General features: G+C 38.2%; 1 protein-coding gene across 7 annotated transcripts in view; it reads right to left on the reverse strand.

Moving 5' to 3' along the window:
• Positions 1 to 17501, reverse strand: part of mcf2l.2 (MCF.2 cell line derived transforming sequence like) — a 152728-nt gene that overhangs the window by 37292 nt on the left and 97935 nt on the right. For all 7 annotated transcript variants that reach the window (XM_031902050.1, XM_031902049.1, XM_031902051.1 and 4 more), the window contains exons 16-20: positions 13202 to 13268; positions 9492 to 9607; positions 9308 to 9377; positions 7108 to 7200; positions 3821 to 3913 (exon numbers count right to left, since the gene is read on the reverse strand). In XM_031902050.1, the coding sequence (XP_031757910.1) occupies positions 3821 to 3913; positions 7108 to 7200; positions 9308 to 9377; positions 9492 to 9607; positions 13202 to 13268 (439 nt within the window). The remainder of the gene's footprint in view (positions 1 to 3820; positions 3914 to 7107; positions 7201 to 9307; positions 9378 to 9491; positions 9608 to 13201; positions 13269 to 17501) is intronic.

Consider the following 17501-nt stretch of genomic DNA (forward strand, 5'->3'; position numbering starts at 1 on the left):
TATAATAGTTGTTCTATAATTATCCTATCATTACCCTATCATTATAATCAAATTTAAACACAGTGTTAATGATTAATTAACAAATGATTAATTAACAAATGATTAATAAAAGAGTTGCAGCATTCTGTGCTAGGTGTATGTGTTACTCTAGCATACAGTCGTATAGAGTCAGCTGAGGTAAAAATGATTATAAAACTTTTTGTCATTAGTTACTTAAAAAAAACAGTTTGCAGAAAGACTGGGAAAACATAGATATTAAATAGAAACGTGTAGAATGTAAAAATCACTGGGGGGGATTATTAGTTGTCTCTACAGTAATTGCTAACATTAACCATAGGCCAGCACTCCATTTCTTTAAGTACAAAGGAAAAGTGCATAGCCACCATCCTCTGGCTAATTTCAGCCATCTCCTGTACCACCCTGTGTGTGAGCTTGTATAGTACAAACTTTTTTGAGACTTCTTTATTGCTCATGCCCCAAGCTTAAACTGGAGAAGGAATGGCTGGGGAAGAAGATGGTGGCTGCACATTTTGCAAAAAATACCGTGGCCCAGTGCATATTTATAAAGTAAAATTTGAGTTACAACACTATTCTCTATGAAATCTGGATTCAGCCCTTTCAGCCGCCCAAAAAAAAATTGGATAACACTGTCTCAGTCATCTCTATCTTGCCTCTTTACCATCACTTATGTCTTACACAACACTTAACAACATAAAGGCCAGCCAAAGGAATAATCAGCTACACCCTGAAACCTTGTTCCTGGACCAGAAACAATAGGGCACATTTATACTATTGTCAGTTCTAATCTAGAATTGAGTAAAAATGCTTTTTTACTAAGGTCCCTGGCACATAGTGCATTTTATGTTTTAGTGCCTACACACAGTGTACAGGGAAAAAACAATCCCCTCTGCCTCACCGTTGATGTTGCTGATAGCAACCAAACAGCAGTTAGATATCAACACCTACAAGTTAGGGCTCTGGTACACGGGGAGATTAGTCGCCCGCGGCAAAACTCCCTGCTCGCGGGCGACTAATCTCCCCGAGTTGCCTTCCCTCTGCCATCCCACCGGCGAACATGTAAGTCGCCGGTGGGATGGCAGACGCGGCGGGGCGATTTCGGGAAATCGCCGAAAAAGCCTCGCGAGTCTTTTTCGGCGATTTGCGCGAAATCGCGCTGCCGCGTCTGCCATCCCGTCGGCGACTTACATGTTCGCCGGTGGGATGGCAGAGGGAAGGCAACTCGGGGAGATTAGTCGCCCGCGAGCAGGGAGTTTTGCCGCGGGCGACTAATCTCCCCGTGTACCAGAGCCCTTAGAAAACAAAAGTGAAGATCTGATTTGTTGCTATCACCAGTGATGTTGGCTTAGGGCTCTGGCACATGAGGGAGTTTAGTTGCCCGCGACAAATCTCCCTTGTTGCGGGCGACTAAACTCCCCGATATGACATCCCACCAGCGAAAAATTTAAATCGCCGGTGGGATGGCATATGCGGTGCTGTGATTAGCGGAAATTGCAGAAGTTGCCTCAAGAGGCAACTTCGGCGATCGCGTCACCGCTTATGCCATCCCACCGGCGATTTACATTTTCACCAGTGGGATGTCATATCGGGGAGTTTAGTTGCCCGCAACAAGGGAGATTTGTCGCAGGCGACTAAACTCCCTCGTGTGCCAGAGCCCTTACACACTATAATAAATATGCCCCTAAATTTTCACAAAGTTGTGACAGGCAGACCTTGGCAACAGTAGACCAACATCAAGTTAAATATTTTTCTAATTATTAAAAGACGATTTTTATTGTTTGTGTACATGTTTTCCTACTATTTTCAATTTTAAATGTGGTTAATAGGAACCAGGAGCTAAGAATCAAGATATCCTAGACTACAGGTAAATTTGCTCTTAGGGCAAAGGCACACTAAGCAGATTTGCCTCTTTTATCCACAGGCGTATTAAATTAAAATTAAAGCTGATCCGCTCTAATGTGCACACCACCGATGTTCCATTGACAGGCCTGGCGTCAACCTGTGTGGAGCTACACAGATCAGATATTGGTGCAAAAAAAAGCATACATTTGCATTTCGTGCACTGTCAATGGAGCTATGGGGGGGGTGCGCACAAGAGCAAATCTGTTTTCTTCTGTGTCTACAAAAAACACCTGCGGAGGAAAGAGGTAAATACCACTTAGTGTGTCATTGCCCTTAAGCACAAAGTTCATGCATAAAACTGAACTGGTTTCATTTTTCTGCTTAGTGTAAAAATAGTAAAAACTATAGCTATTTGTAATTAAAACAACAGGCAGAATTATAGTCATTACAATATATATTCAATAAGCTCAGAAGCACTGTTCCCTATACACAGGACTGCAAAAAGTGGAGAGTAGATTATGAATTCATAAAAGAGCTGAATTCTAACCACATCATCCTTCAACACATGTTACCTTGGCATGAGAGTGCAGTCTTTAGACTCACAGTACACAGGACAGAAATGAATATTTTGCCAACTCCTCCAAAGGACCTAGTCCTAGTCTTGGGTCTATTAACAATAGTTACCTTAGCACAAAAGCACAATCCTGCACTCACTCCTCCAAAGAACCTATTCTCCAGTTCGGTCTCAGTGCCAACTGCCAAAGTTACCTTGTCACTGGAGTGCAGTCCCTGAGCGATTGGTCACACAATACATGAGCCATTCATATATTTCATGGTGAGATTCTTACAAACTAGATTTGTTGTGCCAGAGTGGAGGACTGCTAATATGATCTGGGTCTGGTTTAATACATTTTATATAAGGGACCCTGTAAAATGGTCCCTCTCCAGAGCACCTATTCTTCAGTTCTGTTTCTGTGTATACTACAATAACCTAGCCACAAGTGTGCAGTTCCAAGATTCATAACACACAAGATTGTAATCAATTTTGAACCCACCCCCCATAAGATATATTCTCCAAATCAGTCTTTGTGCCTACAACTGGCAGTTACCTTGGCATGATCACTGTCCCTACACTAATGATGAAATTGTGCTGACACACATTTGGTCCTCACTTTTATGAGCTTTGTCAAGACTGTATGGGAGAATGGGTCTTCTGGGGAGCAGGTGCAATACCTATTTTAATCTTGTGATCCATTTACCTATGCAGTGGCAAACATTCAGATCAGCCTAGTTTCACCCATCCCTTTGGTAGTCAAAATAGCAAAACAGACACTTGTTTGGTAACCTGGCCTTAATGCATGTCCCTGGCAGGGTTCTAGGTACTCTGAGCTTGCAAGCAACGTGCTGTTTAACAACCTATGTCAGTGCCTTGTTTCACAGCCCACTCAATGTTACTTAATGGCTGAGCGTGATGCATCGGTCTCATTTTAAAGAAGCAAAATGTTAAAATAAATTTACAAAAAAGCATCCTAGATTCAGACAGAACTAGATTCCCTGTGATGGTTTTCCCTCACATTTGTCTCATTCACTTTGAAATTTGCTTTGCAATGCAGAAACCTATAAAAAGCTTGTCCTATCTCTATAACAGCGAGTAACCAAAACAGATACCTGATTTCGTCAATACAACAGTAAATGGTAACTGTCAATTTATTGCTAGGGTCTGGCAACAAAACAGACTTTGCATGTGTTCCTGCATAACCCTGTAATTTTCTCTTTGATGCTACCCCTGTAGAAAATACGAGTTGGAAAATGCATCATTATAGCTGTGCGATACAGATACAATATTTATAACTATACTTTTTCTGAAATTAGAAGAATGTATAAGTTGCACAGATGTCATCGCATTTAAAATAAACTTGCACTGTAACATTTTATTCCAAGGAAGAAAATAAACTAATACCTTTAAAAGCAGCTGATATTTTGTGATCCTTTGGACAGGCTTAAGAAGATAAGCATCTAAAGACAGCTTATGATCCAGTCTACGCTGGCATTCCTTTAAAAGCAAATGGATAAATGTTGAAGTGAAAAAAGGTAACTGGTTTTGTCCCCTGATACTGTTTGTAGTTTTAAAGCTAGAATACAAACACAATAAAAGTATGTGAGTGTATAGATAGTTTGGTGAGGGTATATGTGGGTGTTGGGGTTTGCTTGGAAGGGTTAAACTTGATGGACTTTGGTCTTTTTTCAATCCATTGTAACTATGTAACCAACGTATGTCCAAAACACAGTATGAACTATAATTTGTTATAGACAGGTTAACACTGGGAAATTACTTATACCCAAGTATTAAACCTACACTGGTGAGGTGCTTCCATTTATGTACCTTCAATAAATCACATATAGTAGGGTCCAGTTCACCATAAAAAAATTTTTTATCATGTACTCAAATCGTATTTTTCAATAGTATGTATTTTTTATCTAACACAAATCAACAAAGGTATGGGATCTATTATCCAGAAATGATTTTCCTTTTTCTGTAATAATAGAACTGTACCTTCTAATTAATGGTAAGCAGCATAATTCTGTGGTGGTGGCAAAAGAATCCTATTGTGTTTTTTAAAGTTTAGATGCTTTAAAGTATGATGCTGCACATTACAGAAACAATCATTATCTGAAAAGGCCCAGGTCCCAAACATTCTGGATATAGAGCCCATACATAGCTTATGCTGCTGTAGCATTTTTAATTTCTGGTAAAATAAAGTACTGGTATGGTATATTCTGGAATGCTAGGGGCCTGGGTGTCCCTGGATAAGTTTTTATTGTCATAACTGAAGGCTACTTGAAAAACATATAGACATGAAATAAGCCCAATAGAACTGTGAAGGTTCTCATTCATCCCAGTCATGGTATATCTGTAAAATCAACTGGACTTGCTGTGTTTTTCTTGAAAATCCCTTGGCAAAGAGAAAATGCTTGATACATTGCTTTCTGTGTTATCTTGTATTTGATAAAACAATTTTTTTTCTTTGAATAGCTTCAGTTACACTTATCGGTAGTATACCAGTCTACTCGCAAATTACTTTATTTTCATGAATATATTGAAATGTGTTTGTTGCCTTTTGCTTCTACCTTCTCTGTCATTTTCCACCATACCCCCTTATTAATATGTTACAAGATATCTTTATGTGTTATTGTCCATTCTAAACCTTACATTTTAAGTTGTGTCAGTAAAGTTTAAATATTTCTGGGTGTCTTAAGGCAATTTGACTCTAAAAGTGATTTTCTTCTGTTTTTTTAGCAAAGATTTTGCCGCTAAGAGGTTTTTTTGTGTTACAACCTGTAATTAAAGCAGATTTAAGGGTGAAGACACACAGAGCTACTTAGCAGTAGCTACTTGTCATGGCTACAAAACGCCAGAAAATAACCTGCCATAGACAATACTGCGAATTGCCTCTGCTACAACACATATAGAGAGAATTATCAGTAAATGGTCAGCATTGTCTATTTATGTAGCCAAGAGAAGTAGCTACTACTAGTAGCTATGTGTGTCTTCACTATTGTTCTACAAGAACTGCAATTTCCTGCTGAAAGGTACTCCTCTGCCGTTGGTCTCAGGTTTCTTACAGACTAAAACAGGTTTTCATCTTGAACTGCCCTGTATTTGGCTCCATCCATCTTGTCCTCACACAGCAAGTCCAGTTGATTTGACTTACTACAGATTAACGTAACAAAGTTGTTTTTCCTCTAATTTGGATTAATACAGTTTAGTTGCCTTAAGTACAAGGTAATGTTTCATTCTTACAGAGAAACAGAAAATCATTTTTAAAAATTAGAATTAATTTGTTAAAAGGAACTCTATGGGAGATGGCCTTCTGGGTCTGCGGATAAAAGATCCCATGCCTATACAATGAAAGCAAAAGATATAGAAAGGAGTGTGAACATTAAGCTCATGCCACAGTGATGAGCGAAAAGTTTCACCAGGTTTTGGTGTGAAAAAGTCCAATGAAGATAAAAAAAAAATTGGGGCACTGTAAAAAAAAAGTTTTGCATTAAAAAAATAATGTCACCCATTGACTTCAATGCATTTTGCAAATTTTTGCTTTTTCATGAAACCAAACAGATTCGCCCATCAATACATGGTAGTTTAATCTTCTTTATGTTGGTGCTCCTTTTTATGGGATTTGTCTATTTAGCACAGGGCAGGGGTGCACAGCCCAATGAATGCTGTGCTGTTTCTGGGGGGTTGGACACAGAGCAGCCCCCTATTCCTCCTGCTAACTTTCACAAGTTATCGATCACTGGGTTTGGGAAATTGAACACACATCTGGTCCCTGTAATTCTCACCTGTTGTATCATAATTGTTAGCTACAAGTCTGTGATGTGCCCACAGAGCAAGTTTCAAGATACAGAGAGTCCAGTCTCAATATTTGGTACCATAGGTCTACTATTAATAATAGCCTGTGATTAAGTGTGCTATAGCGCATCATTCCACCCCTACCTTGCATCTCAGAATATTAACATGTACAGTAGCACAATAGTATTCTTCTACTCACTTGATGTCTTTTTTCAAAAGACAGACAGGAGCACGTGCAGATAAAGTCAGGACTGAATTGGTTTCAGCTGTGCATGCTCCTGTCTGTCAGACAACTTGGGGAAGAACATCAAGTGAGCCAATAGAGTGACTGACAACACCACTGCGCTACTTTGCATTTTTCTAATAGGTATAAACAAATAAACTAGTACTGGGAAGATTGGCTTGTATGATTAGCAGGAGATAATATATGTCAGAGTTTCCCAACCCTCTAAAAGTAAAAAACTGAAAAAATTGCTCTTATGTAGCCATGTTGATTTAGGCTCATTATATATGTGTATCTAGGCCTGACAGTCAATCTTAAATCATGCTAAAGATGTCTTTTCTTTTTCTACATTATTAACTACAGCACAGGAATCTCCAACCTGCACCCCATCAAGCTGGTTAGAGTGTGAGAAATGTTAATAATTTTAACAATTGTTGGAGAACTGCATGTGCCTGGACTGCAAAAGCAGTCAAACGTTTATAAATAATATAAAATATGATATTTATACACAGGTTTCTTCAAACAGCCTATAGAACCCAGATTTTGATAAGGTAAAGCTTCTTTTAATTTTTAAAGACTATGCAATAGTGTTAGTGCATTAGGGACAAACTGGAGTTAGAAGCCTAACATTAACGTTTTGAAGATGACAGTCGAAATGATACAAATTCACCTGAAAAAAAATGCTCTCTGCACACTGTCTCCAGATTGCTTCCGACCTTGGTTTATTTTGGCAGTACTTTTCATAAATCTGAAGGTCCTCTTTCTGAAATAGAGAACATTTTTCCATTACAGGCCCTTTCCTGGCTGTGAACACGACAAAAGCCTTATTCATAATAGTGATATATATTTCAGAATCTATGGTTACTCTTTTGAATGTGTAAATTTCCATTAGTACATATTCAAGCATTTCAAAAATATTAAAAAATGCACAAAATATGGGTTTACCTAGTAGAGAATCAAGTGGGTTCCCTCTTACTCAAAACCGACTTCTGACTGAGGTATGTATAGATTTGCAGCAAACATACACATTATTTAAAACACACTTAAGCAACTGAATGGCATTTAAGTAAGAACCTCAAGAAAATACTCAATTCTGTACCTTTGCTCTGTATCATAGTGTTGTAAAAACTGTTACAACTGTTATTGTTACAGGCATCAGAACTATTATCCAGAATGCTCAGGACTTGTGGTTTTCTGGATAAGGGATATATCTGTAGTTTAGACCTCAAGTCTACTAAAAATCGTTTAAACATTGAACAAACCCAATAGTATTGTTTTGTGACCAATATGGATTTATGAGGTTGCGTTTGGAACGAGTACAAGGTACAGGTATGGGAAATGATTCCCTTTTTCTCTGTTATACTAAAACAGTACCTTGTACTTGATCCCAACTAAGATATAATTACTCCTCATTGGAGGTAAAAGAAGCCTATTGGGTTTATTCAATATTTAAATTATTTTTAGCAGACTTAAGTTATGGAAATCCAAATTACGGAAAGATCCCTTATCCAGAAAACCTCATGTCCCATACCTGTACTGATTTATTTTTACAGAGAAGGAAATCATTTTTAAAAATTAGAATTATTTGCTCAAAAGTTTAAGCAGTCTTCAGGAAATGGCCTTCCCATAATTCTAACAACATTTTGTATACAATCAAAATGTTAAAAAAAAAAAAATATCTCACAGGGAAACAGTTCTGCCTTAGTTGGGCAAATGGTCTGCCAATTTCTTTTACTTGTTACTGTAACATAATTTCCTGCTTGTAAATACATTGTATGATTGTTCAATGTCTTGTTATTCTTCAGATACATCTAATCATAATATTAACAAAAGAAAAATGGACAGCAGCCAATCTTCCAATAAAAAAATAATATTTTAATTTGCTTAGCTTAAAAACATCAGAGCCTCAGTACCTTACGCATTTTGAGTGCTACTCATTATAATAGGTGAAAAACTGATGGAATAACCTCTTAACAGATTCCTACCCAAAAAAAAGCTTCCTGATAAATTGACATAATATAAGAGATTTCGACTCCAGCTGGCAAGCTATTGGTTAATAAATGCAATAGAAATCTGGCACTATAGTAGGTTCTTTATGTAACTGTAAATAGAGATACAGTTCTAGCATACAGCCATTGTCCAACAAAAACTGTAGATGCCACCCTGTGTGTGTAGCAACAGGCATGCATATGGCCCACATGGGGCAAATTTCAGCCAGAAACTGCTTAGGTGTGATGGTCTGCATGGTGACAGATAATTTCCATTTATGCCTGTTACTACACACATATATGACATCTTCTCTTCCAACATTTTCCCAGAACCTTTGAAGACACATTAGGGCTCATTTATAATCACTTGGCAAATTTGTACCTGGGCAGTAACACTTGGCAACCAGTTAAATGTGTTCTTTCATTGTTTAACCTTTAGCTGGCTGAAAACTGCAATCACTGATTAGTTGCTATGGGTTACTGCCCATGTGCAAATTTGCCCATCGTTTATAAATGACCCCCTAGATCATCATTTATTCAAAACAAATTTGACATTGGGAGGAAACATTTTAGGCTTTCAACAGGCCATTTATCAAGTCTGAAATGCTATAAAGAAAACATATTTAAAAATTAGAACCTTCAACAAGCCATTTATCAAGTCTGAAATGCTATAGGGAAACCATTAATTCAGAATCTGTTTCCACTTCACACTCTAAATCCTCAGGTAGAAAATGAATGCATCAGCACATATTTTGATATTTCACACATGCACAGATATATGGCAGTTTACATCAGGTTATATTAGATGCTTATAAACACAGGGCACACAGCTGTTAACATATACAGTATATAAATATACTTACCCTATACTTACTCACTTACCCTTTTTAAGAAACATGTTCCAAGCAAATCAGCATTTTCAATACAGTTCTCTAATTCTTTGAGGAAAATTCTAGAGATAAAGAAGAAATATTGGTATTGCTAATAGCATAAATTACATTCATAAATATTTTGCAATATCGACATTACAACTTTCTTAAACGAAAGCGCTGGTTATGATACCTGCCTTTTGTGAAATTCATAAATTTCTGAAAGGTTTCCAAAGAGAACTTCCTTATTGTTTTGCAATGCCACTGGTATCAAACCAATCATTTCAGGATTTTCCAGAGATGATGCATAACCCTAAGATCAAGGGAGAAAAACATTATAGCACTCAATTACACATTTGAGGTTTGGCTATAGGACCATTACATTTATTGAAATACACATATTATTGCTATTTTATTATTATTATTAATAACACATACTTGTAAATTACAAACATATTTTGCAGTGTTTTTCGACAAAATACAGTTTTCTTTAAATCACTTTACTGGCTCTTACGACCATGCTTTCGCAGACTTTTATGTGTTTACTATAGCTTGGTCCTGAAACCGAGAGTATACAATCAACAGTAGGCTGACGTCTCTCCACACACAAGAAAGCACAGAACACATTCTTTCATGAAATTTTTTCATCCTCTTCTTGCTACTAAAAAGGCAACCTTATTATTTTCATATGTGCCTATGTTTAGCTGTATACAGATTTTTGACTGCTTTTGAATTTATGATTGTGACAAGAGAACCTGAAATGGTCTGGAAAAACAAGCACAGAGAAATCAAAATAACCGTGAGCAAATCATTAAAGGATAAACTTTGGCTAAGCATGTATGGGATCCCTTATCCGGAAACCCATTATCCAGAAAGTTCCGAATTATAGAAAGGTCATCTCCCATAGACTCCATTATAAGCAAATAATTCTAATTTTAAAAAATGATTTCCTTTTTCCCTGTAATAATAAAACAGTACCTTCTACTTGATCCCAACTAAGATATAATTAAACCTTACTGCAAGCAAAACAAGCCTATTGGGTTTATTCAATATTTAAATGACTTTTAGCAGACTTAGTTATGGAGATCAAAATTATGGAAAGATCCCTTTATCTGGAAAACCCCAGGTCCCGAGCAGTCTGGATAATAGGTCCCATACCTGTATTTGTGTGCACATTAATATACTGTAACATCCCCCAGGATCTTTAGCTACAGCTATTATGCCCAAGCCTACCCGTGATCTACCCATGATTCTCTCTAAGGATTCACAGGTCACCCGTGGCACACAGGAATCGCCAGTCACCCGTGATTTTGTTTGCGTCAGGGTCACCCATGTACCTACCCCCACCGTGGCTCCTTGTTCAGAGTAAGCAGACCTAAGGCCCCTGTGACAGTTGTGGGGTCTGCTTCCTCTGTAGTTATGCTACTGCCTGCATCTTAATTCAACTGCTTTTGGATTGTCTTTCAGAGAGCTCTAGTGATCCTGCTCATTCATCTCTCAATGATTGCACATTAACAGGAATATATATTTTTAGCACAATTTATGCAGAATTACTGGCTGTACATCTGCTTATTGTTTCATTATCTGCCTTATCATCTGGTGCTCTTTCTAAATTGTTTTGAGGGTTATCATTAATAAATAGAAAATATGCCTAAACACTATCTGAACATACAAAAATTAATATGTATATTTTTTCCCACAGACATAGCTGATTTCACAGATTGAATAGAAAAAGTGATACTCATAAGAACAATTTCCCAACTCGCTTTGGCTCAGATGTTAACGCAATGAAACGTTGTTTCATTGTGAAGGGATGAATTCTAGGACTTAAAGGGACAGTATTTTCAGCATGAGCTTAACAATTGGGCATTTGCTGAACATACTTTTTGCCTTTTTATAAGAAATATATATAGTTTCTGTTATTTCTGGCGCTAAACAAGAAAATTAAGCCAGTTTCATTTGAACACTTCCTGTCCCAAAGAACTTTAAAGAATCTGAAAAAAAAAACTAATAACCTATCCAGTGATAATATGTTCATAGGTACAGGGAGCTCTGAACAAACTGCCCTGTTTATAAAGGAAGGGGGGAGGTGAGGTCAGTAAAAACAGGCTAAAATTCAATGAGTGCTTTATAATGGCAAAGAAATTGAAAAAGATGGCTTTTTATTTATTTATGTTCATTTTTAGCAAAGATGTTTTTAGGGGTATACTGTGCCTTTAAAGACTCTGTTTTATAGTGGGCAGTTTCTCTGGAAAGCAAAGGGACTTCAATTTCTAGAATCCATCTTTTCACAATGGAACAAGGTGAGAGAAGGGTTGCATGATAGTGATGTGCAGGAAATCCTCGACCCGCACTGACCCTAACCTGTCCGATCCCAACCCTTACCCTACCCAACCTGGCTTCCTCCCTCTATTTATAGACCCGCAGGGGGGGAGTGTGTGCTGAGGCATGTACCTATAAATTAGAGAGCTGGAAGAAGAAGCCGGCAGTGTTAGGTCGCGGCCGGGGTGGGTGACCCACACATCGTCTGACCCACACATCACTATTGCATGATACTGACAGCCTAAGGCGGGTTGGGTAATGGTTCCTACAAGTAATCATGGTTTTATTTCAGTCTACCATTTGAAATGTTTCTTTGCATCTTAACTTTTATTTTTAGAAGTTAAGATGAGTTTTTGCAATGTTTCTACATAAGCCCAATTGAATTAGATTGTTTATGTCAAAAGGGGGGGCATATTTTCCCTCTAACTTAAGCTCATCATGCACTAAAAGATCCACCCAACATGCCTACCTCAAGAGCAATATGAGGCTGATCTGATCATTTGGCTTCAGGGTTAAACAATCGGATCAGGAATGCTTGCAAATGGGGAGAGGACTGCATTAATGAGCCGATGCAGTTCTTACTCCAATGGAAATTTCTAAACCTGTCCAATCAATATCTGAATAACTTCTCTAGGATAAAAAGACTGCAAGTGTGGCATTACAAAAAGACAGGGTCGTGTTTAGGGTTAATTTTTGTAAAAGAAAAAGACAAAAAGTGTATCTCTTTATCTGGACAATTCTGTAGGTTACCCATCAAGAAACTTATTTGCTCAGGTAGAAAATAGAGCTGTTTTAGGGTAATTTGTTGGTAGTTTTACTTACCAGAACCTTATCTTATATAACAAGAATTAGAGATATGGTGGTTAGCAGAAATTGCTGCTTTATTGTAAGACAAAAAGTAGAGTCTTTGGAAACATTCAGCCACACAAAATGACACAAAATATGTTCTGCGTGAACAGAATCTACTTCATGGCCTATGAGAAGCCAAAACTGCAGTGTAGAGATAAGGGTGATTAAGCTTAGTCATCTTCTGTTCTGTACACCTACAAAATGGTTTATGTGTATATATCATTTATGCAATACGTTTATACTGTTTAATATACTTGTGTATTAAATATACTTGTGTATTAAATATCCCAGTGTATTTTAACTACCTTGGGTTGTCTTCAACATAGTTACATAGTTACATAGGGTTGAAAAAAGACCAGAGTCCATCAAGTTCAACCCATCCAAGTAAACCCAGCACACCTAACCCACACCTACCAATCTATACACTCACATACATAAAATATAAAAGACACCTATAGGGGTTTTAGGCCAGTCCAGACTAACAGCAGAGGGCTGCTTTAAGATGCCATAAACTGTTACTATTCATTAAGTTCAAAGGGCAATAATATTAAGGAAGTGGAAAACAAGTGCTTTTGAGAGGATATGATAACTGCTTATAAATATGTTTATGGTCAGAGCACATGACTAAACATTTTTTTCTTTGTGGCTCTAAATAAATATTGTAAACACATTTCCTGACAGCCAACAAGCCTTTATTCAGACACTGTAAAAATGTAGGTTTGAAAAGTGGCCTTACCTCTAGGATACTTTGAAGCTCTTCAACATAGACACGTTCTGTTTCAATTAACTCATTTATGATGTGGCTGGGAGAAAACAATATAGTTTTAAAAGAATATAGGGTCTGAAATTATGTTAAGAATTTTAGAATGAAAAATTGCATTTCAATACTTTTTACATTTTGGTAATCAAGCAGTGCACATGGAACAATCAGTCAGAAACAAATCTTTTTAAGGAATCAAACACAGGAAGGAATTCCAAAGTAGCCAAAATTGGAGCTAGATTGAATCATTCATTTTTGACATTCAAAATTTTAAAGGAGAAGGAAAGGTAAAAACTAAGTAAGCTTTATCAGAAAGGTCTATGTAAATACAGCCATAAGCACTCACAGAAACGCTGCACTGACTTCTCTGAAAAAAGTTTTCTGTGTCTGTAATTCATGTGCCACAGACACGCAGCTCTCTGCAGTCTCCTCTCTCCTGCTCCCCCCTCCCACAAAAATGCTAAGAACTCACAACCCCCCTTAGCAATGTGAATGTGAGTTCGAATCCCTAATGGGAAAAATTCAGATTGGATACGATAATTTCTGAAGATTGCAAATATCACGAAAATGCTTACGAAAAAATCATATTAGTCACGATAATATCGTATTGGGGATCCTAAAGTCACAAAATTTTCGTACCGAACGATTGTAAACAGCGGCAGAACCTTTCTGAATTTTTCGCGCAAGCGTGCAAAAAAGCCACTAAAAAATAGACGAAAATACGCTCAGAGCTTAATAAATCTCCCCCATAGTCTAACTAACTGAGCATGTTCACTTGGTCTGGGTGTCTGTGCAGGAGTGAGGCATTATGGGAACTTTCTTTACAGAGCTCAGCGTTTTTTCTTCCTGTTTGACTTCTGATCATCTGAACAGGTGAAATATGGGGAGACTTAAGGGCACTATTGAGACAACTGAAGGTATGCCTGCAGGTTGAGATTAACTCTTTACAAGCCTTTCCTTCTCCTTTAAAGGATAATAGCAGGTTAATTTATAGGACCTAGCATCTAGCATCACATTCTTATTTTCTCAATTCCATCTTGGAAGGTCCAGATTGATATTTCATGCTGTCCTAGCCTGCTATGGCTGTGATACCTACCAGCAGTCTGTACCCACACACAAATATTTTGAAAGCAAATTTTGCCCATAGTGTCTATAATATTCCTACTTTGACATCGATACACTTTAACTGCAATAGAGGGTCACTGATATTGTTCTGATATTAACAGCTTGCACATGCAAGAACTTTATGAGCGCTGGGGAAAAACAAGGCAAACCAAGATATTTTTTACACTTTGTGTATTGCTTATTACCATAAAATGAGATCATTAGATTAGACACTTCAATAACATCTCCAAGCACACACACAATATGACTGTCAGATATCTGTAACAAACTTTTTTTTTTAATAGTAGGTCAAGTCTTTCACACCAAGTCCAGCTATTTATGGACTTTCCCTATAGGTATAGGTACAGTGGCTTGCAAAAGTATTCAGCCCCCCTTGAACTTTTCCAAATTTTGTCACATTACAGCCACAAACATGAATCAATTTTATTGGAATTCCACGTGAAAGACCAATACAAAGTGGTGTACACGTGAGAAGTGGAACGAAAATCATACATGATTCCAAACATTTTTTACAAATAAATAACTGCAAAGTGGGGTGTGCGTAATTATTCAGCCCCCTTTGGTCTGAGTGCAGTCAGTTGCCCATAGACATTGCCTGATGAGTGCTAATGACTAAATTGAGTGCACCTGTGTGTAATCTAATGTCAGTACAAATACAGCTGCTCTGTGACGGCCTCAGAGGTTGTCAAAGAGAATATTGGGAGCAACAACACCATGAAGTCCAAAGAACACACCAGACAGGTCAGGGATAAAGTTATTGAGAAATTTAAAGCAGGCTTAGGATACAAAAAGATTTCCAAAGCCTTGAACATCCCACGGAGCACTGTTCAAGCGATCATTCAGAAATGGAAGGAGTATAGCACAACTGTAAACCTGACAAGACAAGGCCGTCCACCTAACCTCACAGGCCAAACAAGGAGAGTGCTGATCAGAAATGCAGCCAAGAGGCCCATGGTGACTGGGGGAGCTGCAGAGATCTACAGCTCAGGTGGGGGAATCTGTCCATAGGACAACTATTAGTCGTGCACTGCACAAAGTTGGCCTTTATGGAAGAGTGGCAAGAAGAAAGCCATTGTTAACAGAAAACCATAAGAAGTCCCGTTTGCAGTTTGCCACAAGCCATGTGGGGGACACAGCAAACATGTGGAAGAAGGTGCTCCGGTCAGATGAGACCAAAATGGAACTTTTTGCCCAAAATGCAAAACGCTATGTGTGGCGGAAAACTAACACTGCACATCACTCTGAACACACCATCCCCACTGTCAGATATGGTGGTGGCAGCATCATGCTCTGGGGGTGCTTCTCTTCAGCAGGGACAGGGAAGCTGGTCAGAGTTGATGGGAAGATGGATGGAGCCAAATAGAGGGCAATCTTGGAAGAAAACCTCTTGGGGCGGAGGTTCACCTTCCAGCAGGACAACAACCCTAAACATAAAGCCAGGGCAACAAAAGAATGGTTTAAAACAAAACATATCCATGTGTTAGAATGGCTCAGTCACAGTCCAGATCTAAATCCAATCGAGAATCTGTGGCAAGATCTGAAAACTGCTGTTCACAAACGCTGTCCATCTAATCTGACTGAGCTGGAGCTGTTTTGCAAAGAAGAATAGGCAAGGATTTCAGTCTCTAGATGTGCAAAGCTGGTAGAGACATACCCTAAAAGACTGGCAGCTGTAATTGCAGCAAAAGGCGGTTCTACAAAGTATTGACTCAGGGGGCTGAATAATTAGGCACACCCCACTTTGCAGTTATTTATTTGTAAAAAATGTTTGGAATCGTGTATGATTTTCCTTCCACTTCTCACGTGTACACCACTTTGTATTGGTCTTTCACGTGGAATTCCAATAAAATTGATTCATGTTTGTGGCTGTAATGTGACAAAATGTGGAAAAGTTCAAGGGGGCCAATACTTTTGCAAGCCACTGTATACAGTCATATGAAAAAGTCTGGGAACTCCTCTTAATTCTTTGGAGTTTTGCTTACCATTGGCTGAGCTTTCAAAGTACCAACTTCCTTTTAATACATAACATGCCTCACGGAAACACTAGAATTTCAGCAGTGACATACAGTTTAATGGATTAACAGAAAATATGCATCATAACAAAATTAGACAGGAGTATAAGTTTGGGCACCCCAACAGAGATATTACATCAATACTAATTTTGAAATTTAACAGCCTCTAGACGCCTCTTATAGATATTGATGAAAGATTCTGGATTGCGGTATTTTTGACCATTCGTCCATACAAAATCTTTCCAATTCAGTTAAATTTGATGGCTGCCAAGCATAGACAGCCTGCTTCACATCATCGCATAGATTTTCGATGATATTCAAGTCATGTTATCTTTTTTGTTGAAAGTGGAGTAAAATATCATGCAGGCTGAGAGAGGTTCCCAAAATTTTTCATATGATGGATATGTTTATTGTGTTCTGAAACAGATATTCAGCTAGTTCTGGTAGATCAACATAATAGGATAAAAGGGTGGGAGAGATGTGCATAAATGCTGCTCTATAGGTCACTGAGTAACATTAGCCACCCTAGTAGCCCCCCCCCCCCCAACACGCTCTGTGTGTAGAATAAGAAACCCCTACAAAGGATGCACAGGAAATTAAAATGTGCATAGTGTTGCATAAAAATACATGTTGCAGCTCACTGTGAAGCATATTCATCTTTAAGCTATATCACATTATCATTAATCTTTTTTTCATCTTTTTATTCTGATCCTTCATGTTCATCTCCAACCCTGTCCTTTCAACCACTTCCTGGTTGCTAGGGTAGATAGAAGAAAACAGGCAATCATCTGAAATTGCTTGCTCCTGCAGGGGCCATTTTTAGATTTAAAAAAACCAGTAGCAGTCTATGTATAACTTCTAGGGCAGGTTAATAACTGATGTTGGGGATCAGGCCTGGCTCACAGTTGACATACAATTTATCCCAGAGGTGTTCCATTGGGTTGAGGTCAGGACCTTGGTAGTTCTTTCACTTCCAGCTTAGCAAACTAATTGAGTATGGATATCAATAGTATTTCTTTAAGGAAACCCCCACATGAGCGCTATACCCCCCCCAGCACCAAGAGGGAGATCCCAGGGCAAGTGAGCATGTTATGGCACCTACATGAGCAAGCGACCCAGCCCATTCATTATGCGCATAT

Source organism: Xenopus tropicalis, chromosome 5 (genome assembly GCF_000004195.4).
Source record: "Xenopus tropicalis strain Nigerian chromosome 5, UCB_Xtro_10.0, whole genome shotgun sequence".
Lineage (NCBI taxonomy): Eukaryota > Metazoa > Chordata > Amphibia > Anura > Pipidae > Xenopus > Xenopus tropicalis.